Genomic DNA, 18,921 nt, shown 5'->3' with positions numbered 1-18,921 from the left:
GACATCTTAAAATGAAATGACAGTTATCAGATTTTTTGAGAAAAAGGATCAGGTAATTTTTCATGGATTTAAGTAAAATTCGTCAAAATGATACAGGGCTCAAAGGAATGTTATTGCACAGAGCTTTTGGGGTGACTCATTAATAAACCAGTCCGACTGTCAGTGGTGCTCTCAAATGATCCAAACTCCACCAGGAGACACTGCATTTTAGACTTAAATAAACTCTTCCTGCCTCATGCGCTTTACTCCTATTTTTGCCCCCAAAGAAATCAGGACCTAGTTAAAAGCTCCTTCCTCCAGAAACATTTCCTTTGTTTCCTTTCCAGGGGGAGGTGACCTCTCCTTTTCCCATGGCATAAGGTGCATGGGTTATTTTCTCAGTTAAATCATAGGTATCTAGGAGGCAAGTTCCATTGTCCAGTTGAACCTTGCACCTTCCACCTCCCTGCCAAGTAGAGCTCCTAGCAAAATACCTTACAAAGAGTAGAATTCAGTAAGTGTTTGCAACGTAATGAGTGAGGGAGTGAATGCAAGCTTGTATGGTTCTCTTCTTTTTCCTGGTCTTGCTACAGATCCCAAAGGCCAGTTATTTGCTAAAAACTTTATGTTCACCTTTCAAACATATTAAGGTTCATATCTAAGTTTCAAGTTGTCATCCCATGGTAATTCTTGTGAATGAACTTGATTTGGACTGATAGTACTCTAAAAAGTGTCCAGTTAGAAAATATTAACCAGGCATTGACTTCCTCTTTGAGAGCTAAATCATTTCATTTAACAGCATCTACAGCTGTCAGAACTTTGGCAGACTTTGTGAAAAATATCATTTTAACAATCTTTATTAAAAATTAATCACATATTTCCCTTGTTTCATTTCTACTACATAAACTCCCCTACCGATACAAAAAAAGCTCTGTTGTTTTTTGTTTATTTATCTTTAATAGTGTGAGGTCTTTTCCTCAGGATGCAAAAACACATGTTACTACATTTGCTAGGAGAGAAAATGCCTGTCCCTTAAAATGATATTGTATAATGACTGCTTCCCACCACCGCTCCTCTCACCCAGTGCTAATGGGGAATGGAAGCGGGGGAAAATCTCTTGGTCATTTTTGCCATGAGAATGGTAAACCACCATTCTCGTTACCACGACAAATTAACAAGCTTTAGCAATTTCCTTAAAAAAAAAAAAAAAAAAAAAAAAAACGCCAACAGGGTGGGGGGTGAGAGCAGCTTCAAAGATTTGGCACAAAGTTATCCAAGGGATTTCTTTCTCTGAATCTGCTTACTAAGAATTTGGAACGTTCCTTAAAGCCATCCAGCAGTAATGTAGACCCCAGGCACTATAGACTAGAGTGAACTTAAACCCAAGGAGAATGCCATCTTCTCTTTCTTGAAAACCCTCCTGCACACTCATGTCTCATTCTTCTTAATGGCTTGACCCCTTTTCCTTTCCTGGAAAGTAAGTTCATTAACTCAGAGACTGTCCTCAGTGGAAGTGAAAAAAAAAAAAAAAAACGCTATTGAACACTTCAGCTCCACTGCTAGCTGGTTATGGACTAGTCCCCAAAGTGACAGTTCTTATTAAGAGAAGATTTCTCACCCACCTCATCTGATCAGATCATTGAGAATTAGTTCAGGCCTTGCAAATCATTTAGTACCAGAAAAATCTAATGTGCCCCTTACACTGCAGCACTCCCTCGCAGCCAGGTGCAGCACAGAACACGGGCCCTCCAGCCAGGAGCCCTCTGTTCCTTCTCACCTTTATCGGTATTCAAAACTCTCCCTAGCAGGGAAAGGGCGATCCCCAGTAATGCTGGTGAGTGTCAGGCATGGAGCTGGATAATTAGGTCCTCTCACCCTTGCTACTCTAAGTGTGATCCATGGACCAGCAGCATTGCTATCATCTAGGAATGTGCTGAAGTGCGGAGTCCCAGGCCCAACCACAGACCTGCTGAATCAGACTGCACTTGAACAACATCTCCAGGAGATGCATAGGAGGCGTATCAAAGTCTGAGAGGTGCTACTCCCTGGCAAAAAAAAAAAAACAAAAACACATCTTCACAGTTAGAGTCAAATTCATTTATAATGTGCTGACTTCATGGCAAATCCCATCCTAACATCACCTGCAGTAGAATTACACTGAGGGATACTCTTGGGACCAAAGTGGACCCCCCCCCCAAACATCAAGTCCAATTAAATGATGAAAGAAGCAGAAACACTGATGTCCAGTGAATGCCTTGCGTAAGGTACATGGAAGGTACACGGCAGGTTGGTTTTATTTTGTTTCTTTTCTGAAATTCTGACTTACTTGAGACTACTGAGTGGTAATATGGAGGAAAGTGGAATAATGAAATTACTACCTCATCTGAAAACCAAAGATATCTTCCCCGCTTTTTTCATAAAGGGTTGTCCACAGAATCATGGGGTAAGAACACAGCAAATATTTCACATCAGGGTTCAGATGGGAGTCAGCCTGCCTGGGACCAGTCAGAGCTCTGCTTGCTGCCATTTGTGTGACCTTGACAAACAAGTCAACATCTGGGCCTCAGCTTCCTTACCTTTCAAATGGAAATAAAAAGAGTACCTCTTTCAAAGGCTGCTTATGAGAATGAAATGATACCTGGAAAGCCCAGCGTACGGTAAGCACTCCATACGGGTGACCTATGATAATCACACATACCATGTGTGTCAGTATAAAATCTAAAATCACCGTGGCTCCCACAGTAATTTCCTCTGGTGATTGACCTGGATATAGCAAATCCACATCAAGAAATGAATATTCAAAAAAGACAGACTTGAGAAAAGTTTCACTCTACAAAAACCATGGTAATTCTGGACGTTAGCAAAGATGTCCGCCATCTTTCACTTCAAATTCCAATGCAGGCTGACTCGGACCGAGAGCCCAGAGCTTGATCAGCCATGAAGAAATGAACGCTATTGGCCAGAAAGGAGGAGCCTGTCTTAGTCACCCAGGTGTCCCTGTGAGCTCACGAGCCCGATGTCTGTCTACCAGGCAAAGTAGCTTTTGAAAAAAGAGAAAGAGAAGCAGTCACTCTGTACTCTCTCTTTTTAAACTACAGCGGAAGTTGTCATTCTTCCCATGATGGTTGGCCGAAGGACGGATCTGATTTTTTTTGCCAGACTTTATTTCAAAATAAAACACAAAAACACATCGTGCTTACTATCCCACCTTCGTTGTTGTTGTTTTTTAAATCACTTAAAATTAATACTACTTCTTTTGCGAAACCAACCTCCACCTCTCTTTTCCTAATTAGGCCCAATAAAAATATAAGAATAAGCATTCAACTGGACAAGCCATACTGGAAACATCCTCAAAGCCTTGAAAATTAAAATGAAGACAAATCAATCACAGCACTTGATTCAAGTTGATTTTATTTCTCCTCCCAAGTGACTGACAGAACATACGGTAAGTTTAAAATATCCAAGTACTTCTGGAGTTTGGAGGAAGATAATAAGTTTGTATATAGCCTTCAAAAAAAATAGTGTGTTTTGTAGCCATGCATTTCAGATTAACAGTATGATACTTTCACCAGCTGCATATTCTAGGAGTACACCTCTTCAGAGGAGGCATCTTTCTAATTGAGTGCAATCCAGTAAATTAAAAGAGGGTCAGGATATAATATGGAACTCTCTACTCATGCAGTCGGGTGTGGACAGTTCACAGGACACTGTGAAACTTCTCTCTGGTTGTCTATCACTTTGCCTTACCTGTCAGAGGGCAGAGGCCCTGGGGACACCATGAAAATTTCAAATATATTTCCTACCCCAGTCTTCTCACTTCCCCTCCTCCATTCAACACGCATCAGCCACCTCATAATGCGAAGCTAACGGTTCATCTCAGAGGACTTACCTGTCAGTTTTCTTGATCAGGATGGCCCTGAAGATGTGCTCGAGGGGTGTCTTCTCCCGCTCATGGGTCGGCTGCACGAACGGGTGCAGGGCCACCAGTGAGAAGCCCTGCTGGTACAGCTCCAGGAGCTGGGCGGGCAGGTCGTGCAGGGAGGCCAGCCTCACCGCCGAGGACCTCGGGAGCTCAGCTGGAGGTGGAGAGAGGAGAGGTTTATCAGGGATGCAACAAAAAGGCCCACCCTCCCCCATCCAAGTCTCTCTCCCCTTGCCCTTGCAGACCTCCGGGTCACTTCTTACTAAGGATGAGTTTACTCCTGTCTTAACTACTGTCATCAAAGAGAACTTAAAAAAACAGCAGATTATTTTTCAACTCATCCAAAGGTGTTGCTAATTGGATATTTTAAACCTAGAGTCAATCTTCTCAGAGATCACACTGGAAAAGTAATTTCCACCCCCTCAAAAATAAAAAAAGAAAGAAAAGAAGGAGGAGGAGGAAAAAATGACAACTGCATGCAAATATAAAATTCCCAGGTGGCAAAACAGCATTGACAACTTCAGAAGACAAACTGGAACAAAATTTCTGTGACACTTAAGACAAAGGGGTAATTTCCTTAATTCGCAAAAAAATCACTGAAAGAGAGAGAGGAAGGAAAGGGGAGGGGACGGCAAGGGAGGGAGGGAAGGGCAAGGGAAGGAAGGAAAGAGAGAGAAAGACAAAATATACTAAGAGACAACTGCCTAAAAAAACACAAAAAGCTAATCAATATCCGAAAAAACACCCAAATTAACTCCACATTAGAACTATGCAAAACACATATTTTTCACCTACTGAATTGTTTTAGATTTGGATTTAAAACAAGTTTTTGAGGATAGACAAGAATCAAAAATCAAAACGTGTAAGCAAATACACAGTTAAAAGTGTACATCCCAGCTCTATCCCCCTTCAGACTTTTTCCCTAGAGGCAATCAGTATTATCCACTTTTTGTATACACGTTAACAACTGCTGAATTCATATACAAGTAAAAATGTCCATATATCTCCCTCCCCTTTTATATAAATGGTAGCACAGTGTTACACATACGGCTTTTTGCTAATTTTCATCAATTCACAGTATACTTTTCTTAGAAACCATTCAACAGCACCACACAGAGCTTTTTCTCATTCTTCTGACAGACACACAGTATTCCAGTTTATGATGTACCATAGATTATTCAAACTTTTGCTTTTATAAGTAATGCTGATGAAAAATATCGTTCCTACATAATTTCACACGTGTGCACATACAATACATCATACCTAGGAATTCCATACCTAGGAATGTGCTGGGCCAAAGATAAAAGCATTGTAATTTTTTCAGATATGGCCAGATTTCTTCCAGAGTAGCAGGGATATACCTCCTATCAGTGATGTATAAAGGTATTCCTTTTTCCATGCCCTGGCTAATCTCATAGTGAAAAAATGATTCCTACAGTGGTGATGTGTATTTCTCTTACTATGTAACTTGTATTTTTTCTTATTGAACACTTCATGTTTAAATACTACCCGTGTCACCTTTTCTATTAACTGTTCATAATCTTTGCCTAGTTTTCTATTGGGTTATTGGTCCTTTTTTCTATTGGTTTGTAGAAACTCTTTATATATTAGGAAATTTAGTTCTTTAGGAAATTGCAGTATCATTCCCCAATTTATTGTCTTTTGACTTTGCATAAGGTGGGTTTTATCATGAAGAATTTTTTTTTTATGAAGCTGAATTTCTCAATCTTGTCTTCAATGACTTCTGAGTGTTGTGTCATAGCAGAGAGATTTGGGATTATAAAACAATTCTCCTGTTATTACATATTTCATTTTTTTGGATATGAGTCTTTGATCCAATTTGGAATCTATACAATATGAATTCAACATTCCATCCCCTTTCCCTCATTAATTTGAGATACCAATTTTATAATCTATTATATTCCTGAATATATTTAAGTTTATGATTGTGATCCATTAATCTGTATTAACAATTTTAGTGTTATGTTTTAATATCTGGTCAGGCTATTTCCTGAAACTTCCTATCTTCTTGTTTAGTTTCTGAATCTTCCTGTCTATTCTTATTTTTTTTTCCAAGTGGTCTTTCAAACCAGTTCATCAAACCCTCCTTCTAAAAATAATCTCATTGATATTATTGAATCGTGTTCAAATTATAGCTTAACTGAGGATGAAACGCTATTTTCATCATGCCACAAGTTCCTGTCCAGATATAAGGCATAATTTTTGTTTATTCCAGACTTCTTTGGGGTCCCTCAGGCACATATTAAAGTCTTCTTCACATAGATATTGTACCTTATCAATTTTATTCCTATTTATTTTTACTGCTATTGGAATAATAGATTTTGTTTTCTTTTTACTTCTATGCTACCCATTGCGGGCAAGAATGTTGGGGAAACAGGCATGCTCTTCATGGCTGAGGGGGTGAACTTCTCTGGAAGGACAATATGGTGTTAGCCTTCAAACCTAAAAGTACACACACACCCCTTGTCCAACAACCCCGCCACTGGATGTCATGCCTATGGCTGGACTCATAGATGTTTTTCAAGATATACAAAGATCCTCACTACAGGGTTGTTCATATAGCAAAAACCTGGAACCAAATAGTTCTTCACTGGAGGGCTGGCTAGCTAAACTCTGGGACACCCAGTGATGAATTCTATGGGCCATTTAACAAGATTAAGATAAACCTGTTATGTGCTGATGGAAATGTATCCAAGATAAATTACTAAGTTAAGAGGCAAGGTGTCTAACAGTGTTTATGATAGTCTTGTATAAATATATATATATAATTTTATATATATATACTTTTATAATATATAATAATTAGAAAGATAGATAATCTCTTTGAGAATAAAATTTTTTTTCTGAAAGAAATCACAAAAACATGCCTATTGGAGAAGGCTAGAGCCTAGAGAGAAGGATGGAAAGGTGGTTTTTATTTTGTATTTGCAGTACTATTTCCATCCACAGGGGTCACTGGATGGAGGGTTTACGAGACATTTTAAGTTTCTTATTTATATGTAAAAACATTACTTAAGGGCGCCTGGGTGGCTCAGTTGGTTAAGCGACTGCCTTCAGCTCAGGTCATGATCCTGGAGTCCCGGGATCGAGTCCCGCATCGGGCTCCCTGCTCAGCAGGGAGTCTGCTTCTCCCTCTGACCTTACCCCCTCTCATGTACTCTCTCTCTCTCCCTCATTCTCTCTCTCAAATAAATAAATAAAATCTTTAAAAAAAAAACATTACTTAAAAGTGTTTTATGTATTTTAAAAATAATGTGTTATTTTAAAACACAAACTCTTGAGGCACCTGGGTAGCTCAGTTGGTTAAGCATCCAACTCAGGTCATGATCTCAGGCTCCTGAGATTAAGCCCTGCGTGGGGCCAGCTCAGCACAGAGTCTGCTCATCTCTCTCCCTCTGCTCCTCCCGCTGCTGGTGCACGTGCGTGGGGGCGCACTCGCTCTCTCAAATAAATAAATAAATAAAATTTTAAAAATAAATAAAACACAAACTTAAAAAATAAAATCTAGGGCTACTTAAGAATACTACTTAACATCACATACTGTAGCTCTCATTTCCATACATCATGCAAGCAATTTACGGGGAAAAAAATCTATAGCAATGATTCACTCTAAAGCAGTGTCCAGCATCCTGGGGAAATCTCCATTAATAACAGTGACAAATAGCAGATTGGCCAGAAAAGTAGGAAAGAATGCAGTCTTTCCCCTTGAAGGGTACATTATGGATATGCTGCTAGACAAAAAAAAAATCTAAAGACAAGTCTGGTAAAGAATGCTGAGCCCCTCCAAATTCCCATGCACACCAAGTACCTCCTTAGACCCAGGTAAGGGGCCCCTACCCTGGACCCCCTGCTCTAAAGCAGGGGTCCTCCAAGTGTGCTTTTTGGCCCACCAGCGGCAGCAGCATGGAGGAATTCATTAGAAATGGAGACTATGGGGCGCCCCCTCAGACCTGCTGAATCAGAATCTGAGTGATCTACACCTTCATAAGCCCTCCAGGAGACTCTGAGGCTGAGAACTATTCTCCAGAGGGTTCCTTTGGCCCTCCTCCAGCCACTCTCCTCTCCCCTCCCCTCCTCGGGGAAGAAAACCGGGGACCTAAGGACATACACCTACCCGTCACCCACAGCACAACCTCACACAGAGCCTGGAATTCCCTGCCCTGACAGCCCCAGGCCCACTTAGGGGGCCTGCAGCAAGGGTGGACGATGCCCCCACTGCTCACCCCCAGGCCCCAGGCAGGATGGAGGCTAGGGCGCGACACCCTGCAGGGAGACACTGTCATAGGGGCATGACAGAATTTAAGGGGCACCAAAAACTCAGTAAGCAAGATAAATAACAATGTAAGGCAATATGTTAAAAAATAAGAATTCATGCAAAGTCCATAATGAACAAAATACCAAAACTTTTAATAAAGATGGGATCAATCTTACTGATTTCTCCTTTTTCTTAAGCTCCAACATGGCTTTAGCACAGCACTTTATTGATCTCGTCTTTTTATGTTGCCTCACCTGCTTCACCCTAGTGCTGGCTCAGGCCCAATATCGCTTGCACTCTTGTGCCTGGGCCCGGCAAATGATAGGAGCAGGTCTGTATGTAGGCTGTGCCAAGGGCACAGGGGCAGGTTTCCTCTGCTGTCAAGAGATTACAAAGTGGCCAAACCACACAAGCGTCCCTGTGTGTGGCATCGATACTGGCTATTTCGTTTGCAAAACTGAACAGACTTTTGGTAGGTGGGTAAGCCCTTTTTGGAGGGTAATTTCACGATGTCGATCAAACCTAAAAATACGAGGCAGCACTAAGCTACCCTCCTCTTTGATGAAAGTATACATGAAGAGCATCTGCGAATCAACCAACGTCTCTGAGACCACCCACTCAGCCAGTCTCCACAGTGCAGTGGTTTGTAAATGTGTCAAGTATTTCAAAACTCTCACTGCTATACTAAAATAAGCCTTTCCTGGGATGCTGATCATTTATAGATTTGTTCCCCCTTATGCATCATGCTGTAATAAAAAAGTAAAAGCAGTCGACGCGTTGAGAAGATGTGGGATTCTAGCTACACTCCTCACTGGCGTTAATCCTGGGCACGTGAACACCCAGTTTCCTTGTTTAAAATGGACATACTAACATCATACAGCAGCTGTAAAAATCAAATGGGATGATGCGTGTGGAATCGATGAAGCTCCAAACTATCACGGTCAGTGGTGGTGGCAGTGGTGGATGGGGAGTTGGTCAGGGACACAGGTCAGCTGAGGCTGGTGATGACACTATGGTGCTGGGCCACTAAATCGTTCCCCATTTCCACCCGCACTCCCTAAGCTCCAGGCTTTCAAATCAGTGCACCAAAAACATGAGTCAGTCAACCACTTTATAGTTAAATGCTTCCTGAATAAAACATCATACCTTTAAAATTTTTATCTCACAATCTAAAGATGTATCTCTTGTCAAAACTCAGCAATTTTATGGCTTTAATTTTTGGTATGCATGCTGGCAAAGGAAGTTTAGCTTCATGGTTAAAAAACAAATAAAAATGAATCTCAACAATCTTGTTGCAATAAAAAAAAACAGGCTCTTGTTGTAAATATGATTAAGGGCCTTAATTTCTTGTTTCTGTTTGAACTTTCACCTTCAGAAAAACCCTAGTTCTTATAAACTGACCAATCCCCCAGTATTATTACTGGAAAAATAAAGGAAGGAATGACTTATCTGTTTGGATGGGCACACCAGTTGTAGCCTCTTGGTCTAATTCTCACCCCACCCACCAGGATAACCTCTCTACTATTTTTGTTTTGTAAGATTTGCCTGACTTCGTTTACACATTATGTAATCTTGGGCAAGTCATATGACTCCCACCCCATCTCTTGGGTCCATTGTTTATAAAATAAAGACCTTGGATCAGCAATTCTGAAAGGAGCTTCTAACTTTAAAATGCAATGATTTCATTATTCAATTGGAGAGTAACATCCAGTTTCTAACTAAAAAAAAAAAAAATCCTATCGGATAATATAATAAATGCTTGCAAAGTGAACTCAAAGAGTTCCCCTAAAACTAGAGCCAAAATGGGAATAAGGGCAAACCACAGGTGCAGGTGGGTGGGTGGAAAGATGGAGAGAGAGGCAAGAAAATAGTCTTGCTGCCACTACGGCTGAATAAAATCACTGCCGTTTGTGAGGTCCCAGCCTTCTGCCCATCCCAGGCACTAGGAAGGATTCTGCCTGCTCTCACAGTCCCTGGAAGTGTGGGAAGCTCTCCGGGGGCATTCTAGGGAAGAGACGCCTGCACGGTAGTGGGAGAGAAGACGGGTATTTTAAGAAGCGTCCCTGGGGACGATGGGTTCCTCTCTTCCTAGCGGAGAGCTACAAGGACCACAGTGTGAGTTATCTGAAGTTACTTTGACTTCCTGGGCTTTTATTAGGACTCCATTCCATTACTGAACCACATAAGCCACCTCATCATGTTAAAATTTCTAATTATAAGTCATTTCTAATTATAAATCTTTATATTCTGAAGATGGGGGACACTGATGATGCTGCCTTAGCCAATGTTACTCCAGTCTGAGGCAATAACAGTTACTCCTGTTAGGGCCCAGTGTCCGTCTGAAGATCACACTTTCCTCTCTCTTCACTTTGCAATCCATCAAGCTCCCAAGTCTTTATCTCCAGGGATCAGTCTTCAAGCCCAGGGACCAGGCTAGACACCCCCTGTGCTCCCACTCAGGGAGCCGTGTCTTCCTCCCACATAGGGACTTGGACCTACTGCCATACAAAGCCCAGTTCTCCAGCTGGCCTCTCCCAGCAGCCTGGGCAGGGACTGGCTCTTATCTCATGACCTGGTAGAGGATCTGGGGCAGACCACAAGGCCAGGAACTGGGACCCCCAGGGGCCAGATGGATAAAGTAAATGAGAGACACAACTATGGGAAGAATAATGACTACCAAAGACCCATCTCGCCAAGGGGGCAGCGTTGTGTCCTTCCAGCCTGGTTACTGCCAACAGAACATGGGCCCAGTGGTGCCAGAACTTCTAATTCTTACCTTGAAGAACTCAGTAACATTGGTCCTCATAGAAACCCTCCTAATCTTTAGATTCGGCAAGTAATTCCCATTTGATTTTCAAGTCCATATGGCCCAAAGCCAAGACTTGGTAGGTTGCAGAGTCTGGATGGGGCATTTGATAAATGTAGGGGGATGGATGCCCCCTACTCCTTCCTGTCCCTCATCTTAGCACAGTCAAGGCATGGTGTGAGCCTCGGTCATGTAATGAAGAGGGTGTGATCCTGTTCACTCCCACATCATCACAGTTCACATCAGCCTTCAAGGATACACCTGTACATATTTGACACAGTCCCCTATTTCCTAATTCTCTCTTCTCCACTGATGTAGAGATGAACCAAAAGTTTAGAGCCATACAACTGCATTTTGAATCCCCTGGAAATATTTTTTTCCTCATTCAATGACCAATAACAGGCTTTTGATTTCTAAAAAATCAAAAATATAGAAAGTACTGCTGGAAAGGCATTTGGGATGGCATGAGAGTCCAAAGATCTTTTGGAATAAGAGTTTTGTTTTCCTTTCAGAAAATAACTCCATATAAATAAATAAACCATTATTCCAGGGGTTAAAAAAAAAAAAAAGGAATGCAAACGGGGAAAGAAACCTCATCCACAAAACCACACATTTCTTAACACTCCTGGGATGAAGTAGATTTTGTTTTTGCTATGACTATGTTTTGTTTAGCAAAAACATTCTGCAGCCCCACTTATTCCCTGGAAACGAAGCCCTTCAGACATCTGCAGAAGAGCCAAAGTGACGGCTTTGCTCCCCTCAAACTTTATTACTGGGAAAGCGCCAGGGTCCGGGACAAGAAGGAAACCTCGTTCGCACAGCACCCGCACACTTCTCTCCACTCTACAGCAGGCGACGGCACGCTGAACCGCAGCAGCTTCTGTGATTTGGCTCAGCCATCATGTGTGATTTTAACCTAATTATTCAAAGTCCGACTCTGCTTTTCTAATTACATCTGCTAATGGATCTGTCAATACCAGGGAGCAAAACACGAGAGAACAACACCATTTCCCTCGGGTCATTTCCCTCACAGGTAAAGCTGATAATGACACTGCTCAACCAAATCTCTCTCTCTCTCTCTCTTTTGAAAGTTCCTTGAAGGCCGCTATTTCTATAACATCTGTCTGCCTGGGCTCTGCAGTAGATCCAATTTAGCGAAATGCTAAAATCAATCATTTTTCAATGTGGGGTTTTTTTATTGTATTGGTAAGTAATAGGAATTCAATTTTTAAAATAATGCTTGCAGACCAATGTCTTCTGTCTGTGTCATTTCTAAATCTGTGGAATAAGTTAAAACTCTCATTTTGAGGCTTTCCAAATTCGGATTTCTGTCACCGTCTTATCAGATAAATTCATGTTTTTGAAGCTTAAAAAAAATAATAAAGCCTATCCAGGCTCAGGAGACCACACCATTAAAACATTACTTATTCTTTTTTTTTTAATTGATCAACCATTTTAAAGTGAACAATTCAGTGGCATTTAGTACATTCATGAGGTCGTATGACCATCACCTCTCTGTATTTCTAAGACATTTTCCTCAGCCCAAAAGGAAACCCCATTCCCATCAAGCAAGTTACTTCCCATTCTCCTCTCCCTGTGGCCTTTGGCAACCACCAATCAGCTTTCGTAAAACACAGTTCTCAACACCTTATCTAAATCATGGATAAACTCGAGGGGAAAATCTCAGTAAGACTGAAAGCACTACTTTAAGTTTATATAAAGCTAGGATTCTACAGGTCAATCATGGAGTATTTGGCAAAGCAACAGATGCCTCATCAAATGAGTTCTGCAGATGCATGCCACCAGACCATAAACGAGTATGAAGCATCAGACTATCAGAGGGCTGTGACAACAGGTGTGTGTGTGTAAAGCAAAGGGTGGAAGGAAAGGGGGAAGTCAGGTTGTTATTGGTTTGCTTGTCATTTCAAAGGGTCACCCGCCGTCACTGAATTACACACACACATCACGTTGTAAAAAATTCAGTGTCTAGAAGTTGTAAGGAGAGAGCTGAATAATTCCCATTGACTGTACCCATGAATCATACCCAAAAGATGGCATTACTGCTCATCTCACTGGTCCACTTTGTCAGAGAAGACACAGGCGAGGATTCATCAAGAAAGCTCTTCCAGCACCACCAGACTTCACGCTGCTTAGATTTCAGAGTGGGGTATTCAAATATTAAAAGCAACTGGCTAGAAACTGAACTCCGAGTATTAATAAAATATTTCACACACTTAAAAATACTTTTTATAGTGAAGAGAACATATAAAGGATCACCAAGTCTTCAGAATTTCTATTCAAACTGGCCCACACCAAACCCAAGGAGAGCTTAGCACGAGTCAGAAGGGAAACTAGTTGTCAATATTTTATGCCATTTTCCTAATTGAGCATGATAGCATGAGAGCTGACACTCCGGGTAGTTCTCTTTGATTCTGAGAGTACAATAAACTGATTGCATCCAAGACCAGCCACTAATGAATATGTACAAACAATATGGAGATGAAACTGTTTAGAATGTAAATGGGACCCTATATGGATTTCTATGATCAAGTCTGAAGACTTTGTACAAAAGTCATCAGTACTGAAAAAATAATGTCACTGTGGCCAAGTTCTCAGAGAAGGCATATCAGAAAAATAATGCACATTTACAAGGAGCTCTGAGGAATCAACTAAGAAGCGTGACTGCTCTGATAGCTTCTCATTCAGATGTGTTGAATGCAAAGACGCTAAAGGAACCAAAGGAGCACCTGACATGGGCAGTATACTGAGCCAGCAAACATATTCTGACCCTGGAGACCACGTGGCCCCTCACTCGCACACATGTCCTCCCCACCCCCCATGTGGAGCAGCCCCGGTAGAGCCAGGCAGGCAATCAGCCCTTTCGGAACAAGAAGGGACATGGTACATTTTTCAAGTCTGAAGCAGCCAAGTGCCATTTTCATTCCTTCCCTACATGCACACGATGAAATCCATCAATAGTAGAATGGCTATAAATCCACCATGGCTCATCCGTACTGCAGACTATGAAGTACCAATGTTAAAAATGAGTTGGATCCATACCTCTGACCTGGAGGAAAAATCAAATGCTGATATGACAACGAAAGCAAAGGAAGTATGTAAAAATGTCACCTTGCAGAGATGGCCAAATAATGACAAGACAAAGAGAGTGGTTATATACAAGAGGTGACTGGAAATCTTAACCCCAAACAACATAAAATGGAAAAAAAAAAGAAATTTCCCCAAAAGTATGGGGCCCCAAAGGCATGTGCACACTTCAGTCTGGCATTAACTGAGGCCACAAGAGAATACTTCTGTTTCTTTTTACCTTGAGTTATTAACACAAGGGTCTCAACTCTATAATAGAGTTTCATATCAGTATATCAATAAAGTCTTTAGTTCGAAGAATTTTTTTAAATTTGTTAATATAATATAAAAATATATAAAATGAGGGCGCCTGGGTGGCTCAGTTGGTTAAGCGACTGCCTTCGGCTCAGGTCATGATCCTGGAGTCCCAGGATCGAGTCCCACATTGGGCTCCCTGCTCGGCGGGGAGTCTGCTTCTCCCTCTGACCCTCTTCCTTCTCGTGCTCTCTATCTCTCATTCTCTCTCAAATAAATAAATAAAATCTTTAAAAAATATATATATATAAAATGATAAAATAACGCACTATGGAAACTGCTGGAAAGCACAAAAAAATCACCATGTGCAAGAATAGTTTCAAGATCTTATGACAAGAATAAATTCCACCATCTGGGGGCTTAGCACAACTTCTACCCACAAAGGAAATCCACTTGTTGGTTCAAAGGCACTAGCCCCAGACACATCAGCAAATTCAGCTTGGTGGACTCTCCTTTTCCTCGCTGTAGTGGAGACATACCATATAGTCAGTGACACAGTCACAAAAACATTCCTAAGGCTTACAAAAAGTTCCACATATTGGAAATGCATTTTAATAAATAATACTCTTACGTATATGACATTGCAAAAGATTCAACAAAACTCAGTTAAATCAGAACTCGGGCCAGACAGTTCCCTTACTCTAAAAAAGGCTTCCACACCTGCATTTTCAGCTTTGCATGAACAATTACTGCATTCATGCGCAAACTCCCAAATTGGTGCATGGAAATAGAAAATCGTACACACAAGTTGAGCAGCCCTGGGCTCCGCTAACCAATTTGCATGCAAAATTGTCATCAGCACTCTCTGGTTTATTTTTTGCCTGTGGAAGAGATGGGGGTCTATGATGCCTGAAGAGGCCAATTTTAAGAGGTATTTTGATTCCCACTATAAAAATGGAGTCCCGAATAGTGTCTGGAGTCTCTGCATGCCTGTGTGTCCCTCTCAGCTGCCTTCTCACGGATTCCGACGGAGGAGGAAAGCTGGAGAGTGAGATTAAGTAGAAGGGTAAGGTGAAAGCAAATGGCCATGGGAGGTTCTCCAGAATAAAACAGAGAAGAAATGTAGGGGAGGGAGGCAGAATTTTTTATCTACATCCAGAAAAATGTCATCTATCAACAACAGTTGGCACGAAAAGGGAAAGATAGATTTTAACCAGGCAGGAGAAAGGATTTTCCCGACTTGTCAGTGAGAATTTATGGAAATGGACGACCAGGAAGTGTGGCCTTTGAGATTGCCAAAGAGAAGTCGTGAGAGACATCTATGTGCTTATAAGGCACCTTTAGGTTTTCGCTAACATTTCCTCCCCCCACCTTCCTTGTTTCTTTCCTCCTTTCACAAGTCACTCCTGAGCATGCGAGATGTGTTTAGTGTGAACGGAGATGTGCTTTCAGTGTAAACCACACGACTTCAAAGACTTCATAGGGAAAAAAAAGAATATAAAATATCTAGATAAAAGTTTGTTATTGATTACATGTTGAAATGACATTTGGAATACACTGACTTAAATAAAATGTACTAAAATTAATGTACTTATTAATTACTAATGAACTTACCTATTTTAACTTTTTAATTCAAAATTTTTATTAGAAAACTTCAAATCACAGCCATAGCTCACCTTATATTTCTATTGGGCAGGTCCATTCTAGAATCTTTTGTTTTAAACAGACTCATTTTATTTTAGCCCAAAACACATGATCCATTCTCCACCTTTATTAAGGTGTCAGTTTAAGTTCTTACGAAGCATCCTTTTGCTACAGTTATGAGTAAGGTCACTTCTTTTCCCCCAAATAAACCTGTAACACCAAGGAATAGGGAAAACCTACAAAAATATTTACAGTGTGGGATCAGATGGGTAATGTTCCTTCATGGATATTAAATCTCTTTTTACTAGTTGTCACCAGTCCAAATTGGCAGAAGAAAACAAAACCTCGTGCTGCCTTCAATTTTGATGTTTGAGTCCCTGAGACCCTTGAATACCTGCTCTTCGAGAATGCCAGCTTCTCAAGTGTTTACCTCTCTGAGGCAAGCGGGTTCTCAACATTTTTCTGTCGCTACTCCATCAGCAAGTCATACACCCTCCTGAGTCACACCTCTCCCCTCATGTGTGAACTCTCAAGCTGAGCATCATTGCTCTGGCAAATCTGGAAATGGCAGCATCCTGGCTGAGATTATTCATATCAGAAATATCAATAGACAATGGACCCTCCAGCCTGTTTTGCTGAGTCCCTGGAAGTGCTTTGTACTGGACTTTCTGGATGATTTATGTTACATCCCAGAGGTGCAAATTCTCCCTCACGCCCCTAATAAGCTCATCTGTGTGGTCTTAATGTTTGGACTTAACAGAGCTGCCTCCCTTCCCGTGCTTCCTTGCCTGATTTCTTTGGGGGTCGGATGGGCGGCTTCATGATATTTGGAATCCTCACATATTAGAAGAAGTGAGATTATTATTACTTTGCTATAAATGCAGTGTAGTTTGTCTTACTTCTAAATGGTGCAGAAAATAGAAATCTGGAATTGAATTATATAGGGTAGCAAGCTGGTGATGTATCAAATCTAGCTAAGGCAGAGAGATGGACCGTGCACTGGTCAAGGATCCCTCTCTGGAGCCAAAGCACTTGGGTTTATCTTCTCTTTTATTATTATTTTTTTAATTGAAGTATAGTTGACACACAATGTACATTAGTTTCAGGTATACAACGTAGTGACTCAACAATTCCATATGTTCTGCTGTGCTCACCCCAAGTGTAGCTGCCGTGTGTCACCATACAATGCTGTTCATACCACTGACTACATTCTCTGTGCTGTGCCTTTCATCCCCGTGCCTTGCTCATTCCATAACTGGAAGCCTGTGTCTCCTCCCCTTCACCCATGCTGCCCATCTCCCCACCAAATTATCTGGGTTTAAATCTCAGTGCCACCCCTTCCTAGCTGTATGACATTAGGTGAGTTATAAACCCTCTGGGCCTCAATTTTGTCTACGTTGGATAAAAGTAACATCAATCACATTGGGCTGGCATGAGAATTAAGTGAGATAACGCATATAACGCACTAGAACTGGACCTGGAACCTGGAACTCTTTTGTATATGGGAGCCGCTAAAATCATTATTGTCCATATTACTATTATTAATAACCCTAATCATCTCTCCACTTGTTACCAAGCATGACAGGTCTCCGTGTCTGTAAATGGATCCTTATGTCTGAAACCACTGTGGCTCTACATCAATATTCTTTAGTTTTCACATACAACTTTAATCTCTCAGCCTAAACCACAGGCCTGAAATTTTTTTCTGCAACCCTTTTTTAAACGCTGGTTTTAACTTCTATCGGTTTCTGAATGTGAACCCCCAATGGGTCTAGAACATCAGGACTCAGAAAAACAAGGGCGGCAAAAAGCACCAGATTTGCACCAGATGCTACCACTGACTTCCACGGTATCCCAGAACGGGCACGAGGGGGGAGGGCGAGGCCATGGCCACAGTGGGACCGGAGAAGCCTAGAGAGCCAGTTCTAGAACCTGGAGCAAGCAGGAACCAGCGGGAGGACAGCAGAAGGCGTCACTGAGGTCCATAAACCACACTCCAAAAGGAACAAGAGAAGAAAGGAGCTGACTGAGAAAAGAGGTGGAACCATGGTGGGAGACACGTTTCAGAGCCTTGAGCACCCAGCACACCGGGAAAAGGGAGACGACGAAGACATGGTAAAGAGAAAGGCATCTGGCAGGAGACGCGACAGGAATATGTCAACCCTGCTCTGACCACTCTCCATGCCTGGCTAGAATCCATCCCAGATTTGTAAAGTTAAATTTGCAAAGAAAAAATATTTCTTGAAGGAGGCATGAACCCAGAGGTAATTGCGGTCTCTTCCCTTTGTTTCCTCAACTACGCGTCCTAAACTCCTCTCCTAACAGCCACCAACAAGGACTCCTCTCCTAAATTCTCCCCCACCTCATGCCTGCTCTGCATGCAGCTCCACTTGGAAGCATTGCAGCCGTAACATTTAAAATGAAAAAGTAAGGGGCGCCTGGCTGGCTCAGCGGGTTCAGCGTCTGCCTTCGTCTGTCATGATCCTGGGGTCCCGGGATCGAGTCCCGCATCGGGCTCCCTGCTCCGCGGGGGGTCTGCTTCTCCCTCTGCCTGCCGCTCCCCCGCTCGTGCTCTCAATCTCTCTTCTCCCTCCCTCTCTCTCTCTGTCAAATAAATAAATAAAATCTTCAAAAATAAATAAATAAATAAAATGAAAAAATAAGACTTTTAGGGCTTAGAGAAAGCGGAGGCTGAATGGACAATGTCTGGCCACTGCTGGGCACACATGGGTGGCAGCCTCAGGGGTGGGGTGGGGGGGCAACAGCCGGGCGTGCAGGAATGCAACTGGAAGCAGTCTGCAGACAGGTCAACTGCCACCTGACCTCTTCGCTAGCCTCCTGACCCAACCATCTGCCTCCTTCCACTTAGTCTTCGAGAGTTTAAATACTGCTTTTGAATTGCTTTTCTGAGAATCATGGTTTCAAAGACCTTTACAGCTGAAAGAGCCCTTAAAG

General features: G+C 41.9%; 1 protein-coding gene across 3 annotated transcripts in view; it reads right to left on the bottom strand.

Annotated features, from left to right (window-relative positions):
• Window positions 1-18,921, bottom strand: part of RFTN1 (raftlin, lipid raft linker 1) — a 201,045-nt gene that overhangs the window by 119,640 nt on the left and 62,484 nt on the right. For all 3 annotated transcript variants that reach the window (XM_027584718.2, XM_027584717.2, XM_027584716.2), the window contains exon 3: window positions 3,869-4,055. In XM_027584718.2, the coding sequence (XP_027440519.1) occupies window positions 3,869-4,055 (187 nt within the window). The remainder of the gene's footprint in view (window positions 1-3,868; window positions 4,056-18,921) is intronic.

This window comes from Zalophus californianus, chromosome 1, assembly GCF_009762305.2.
Source record: "Zalophus californianus isolate mZalCal1 chromosome 1, mZalCal1.pri.v2, whole genome shotgun sequence".
Taxonomy (NCBI): domain Eukaryota; kingdom Metazoa; phylum Chordata; class Mammalia; order Carnivora; family Otariidae; genus Zalophus; species Zalophus californianus.
Note: the sequence above shows the minus strand (reverse complement) of the source record. Positions and strands in the feature narration are given on the sequence as shown.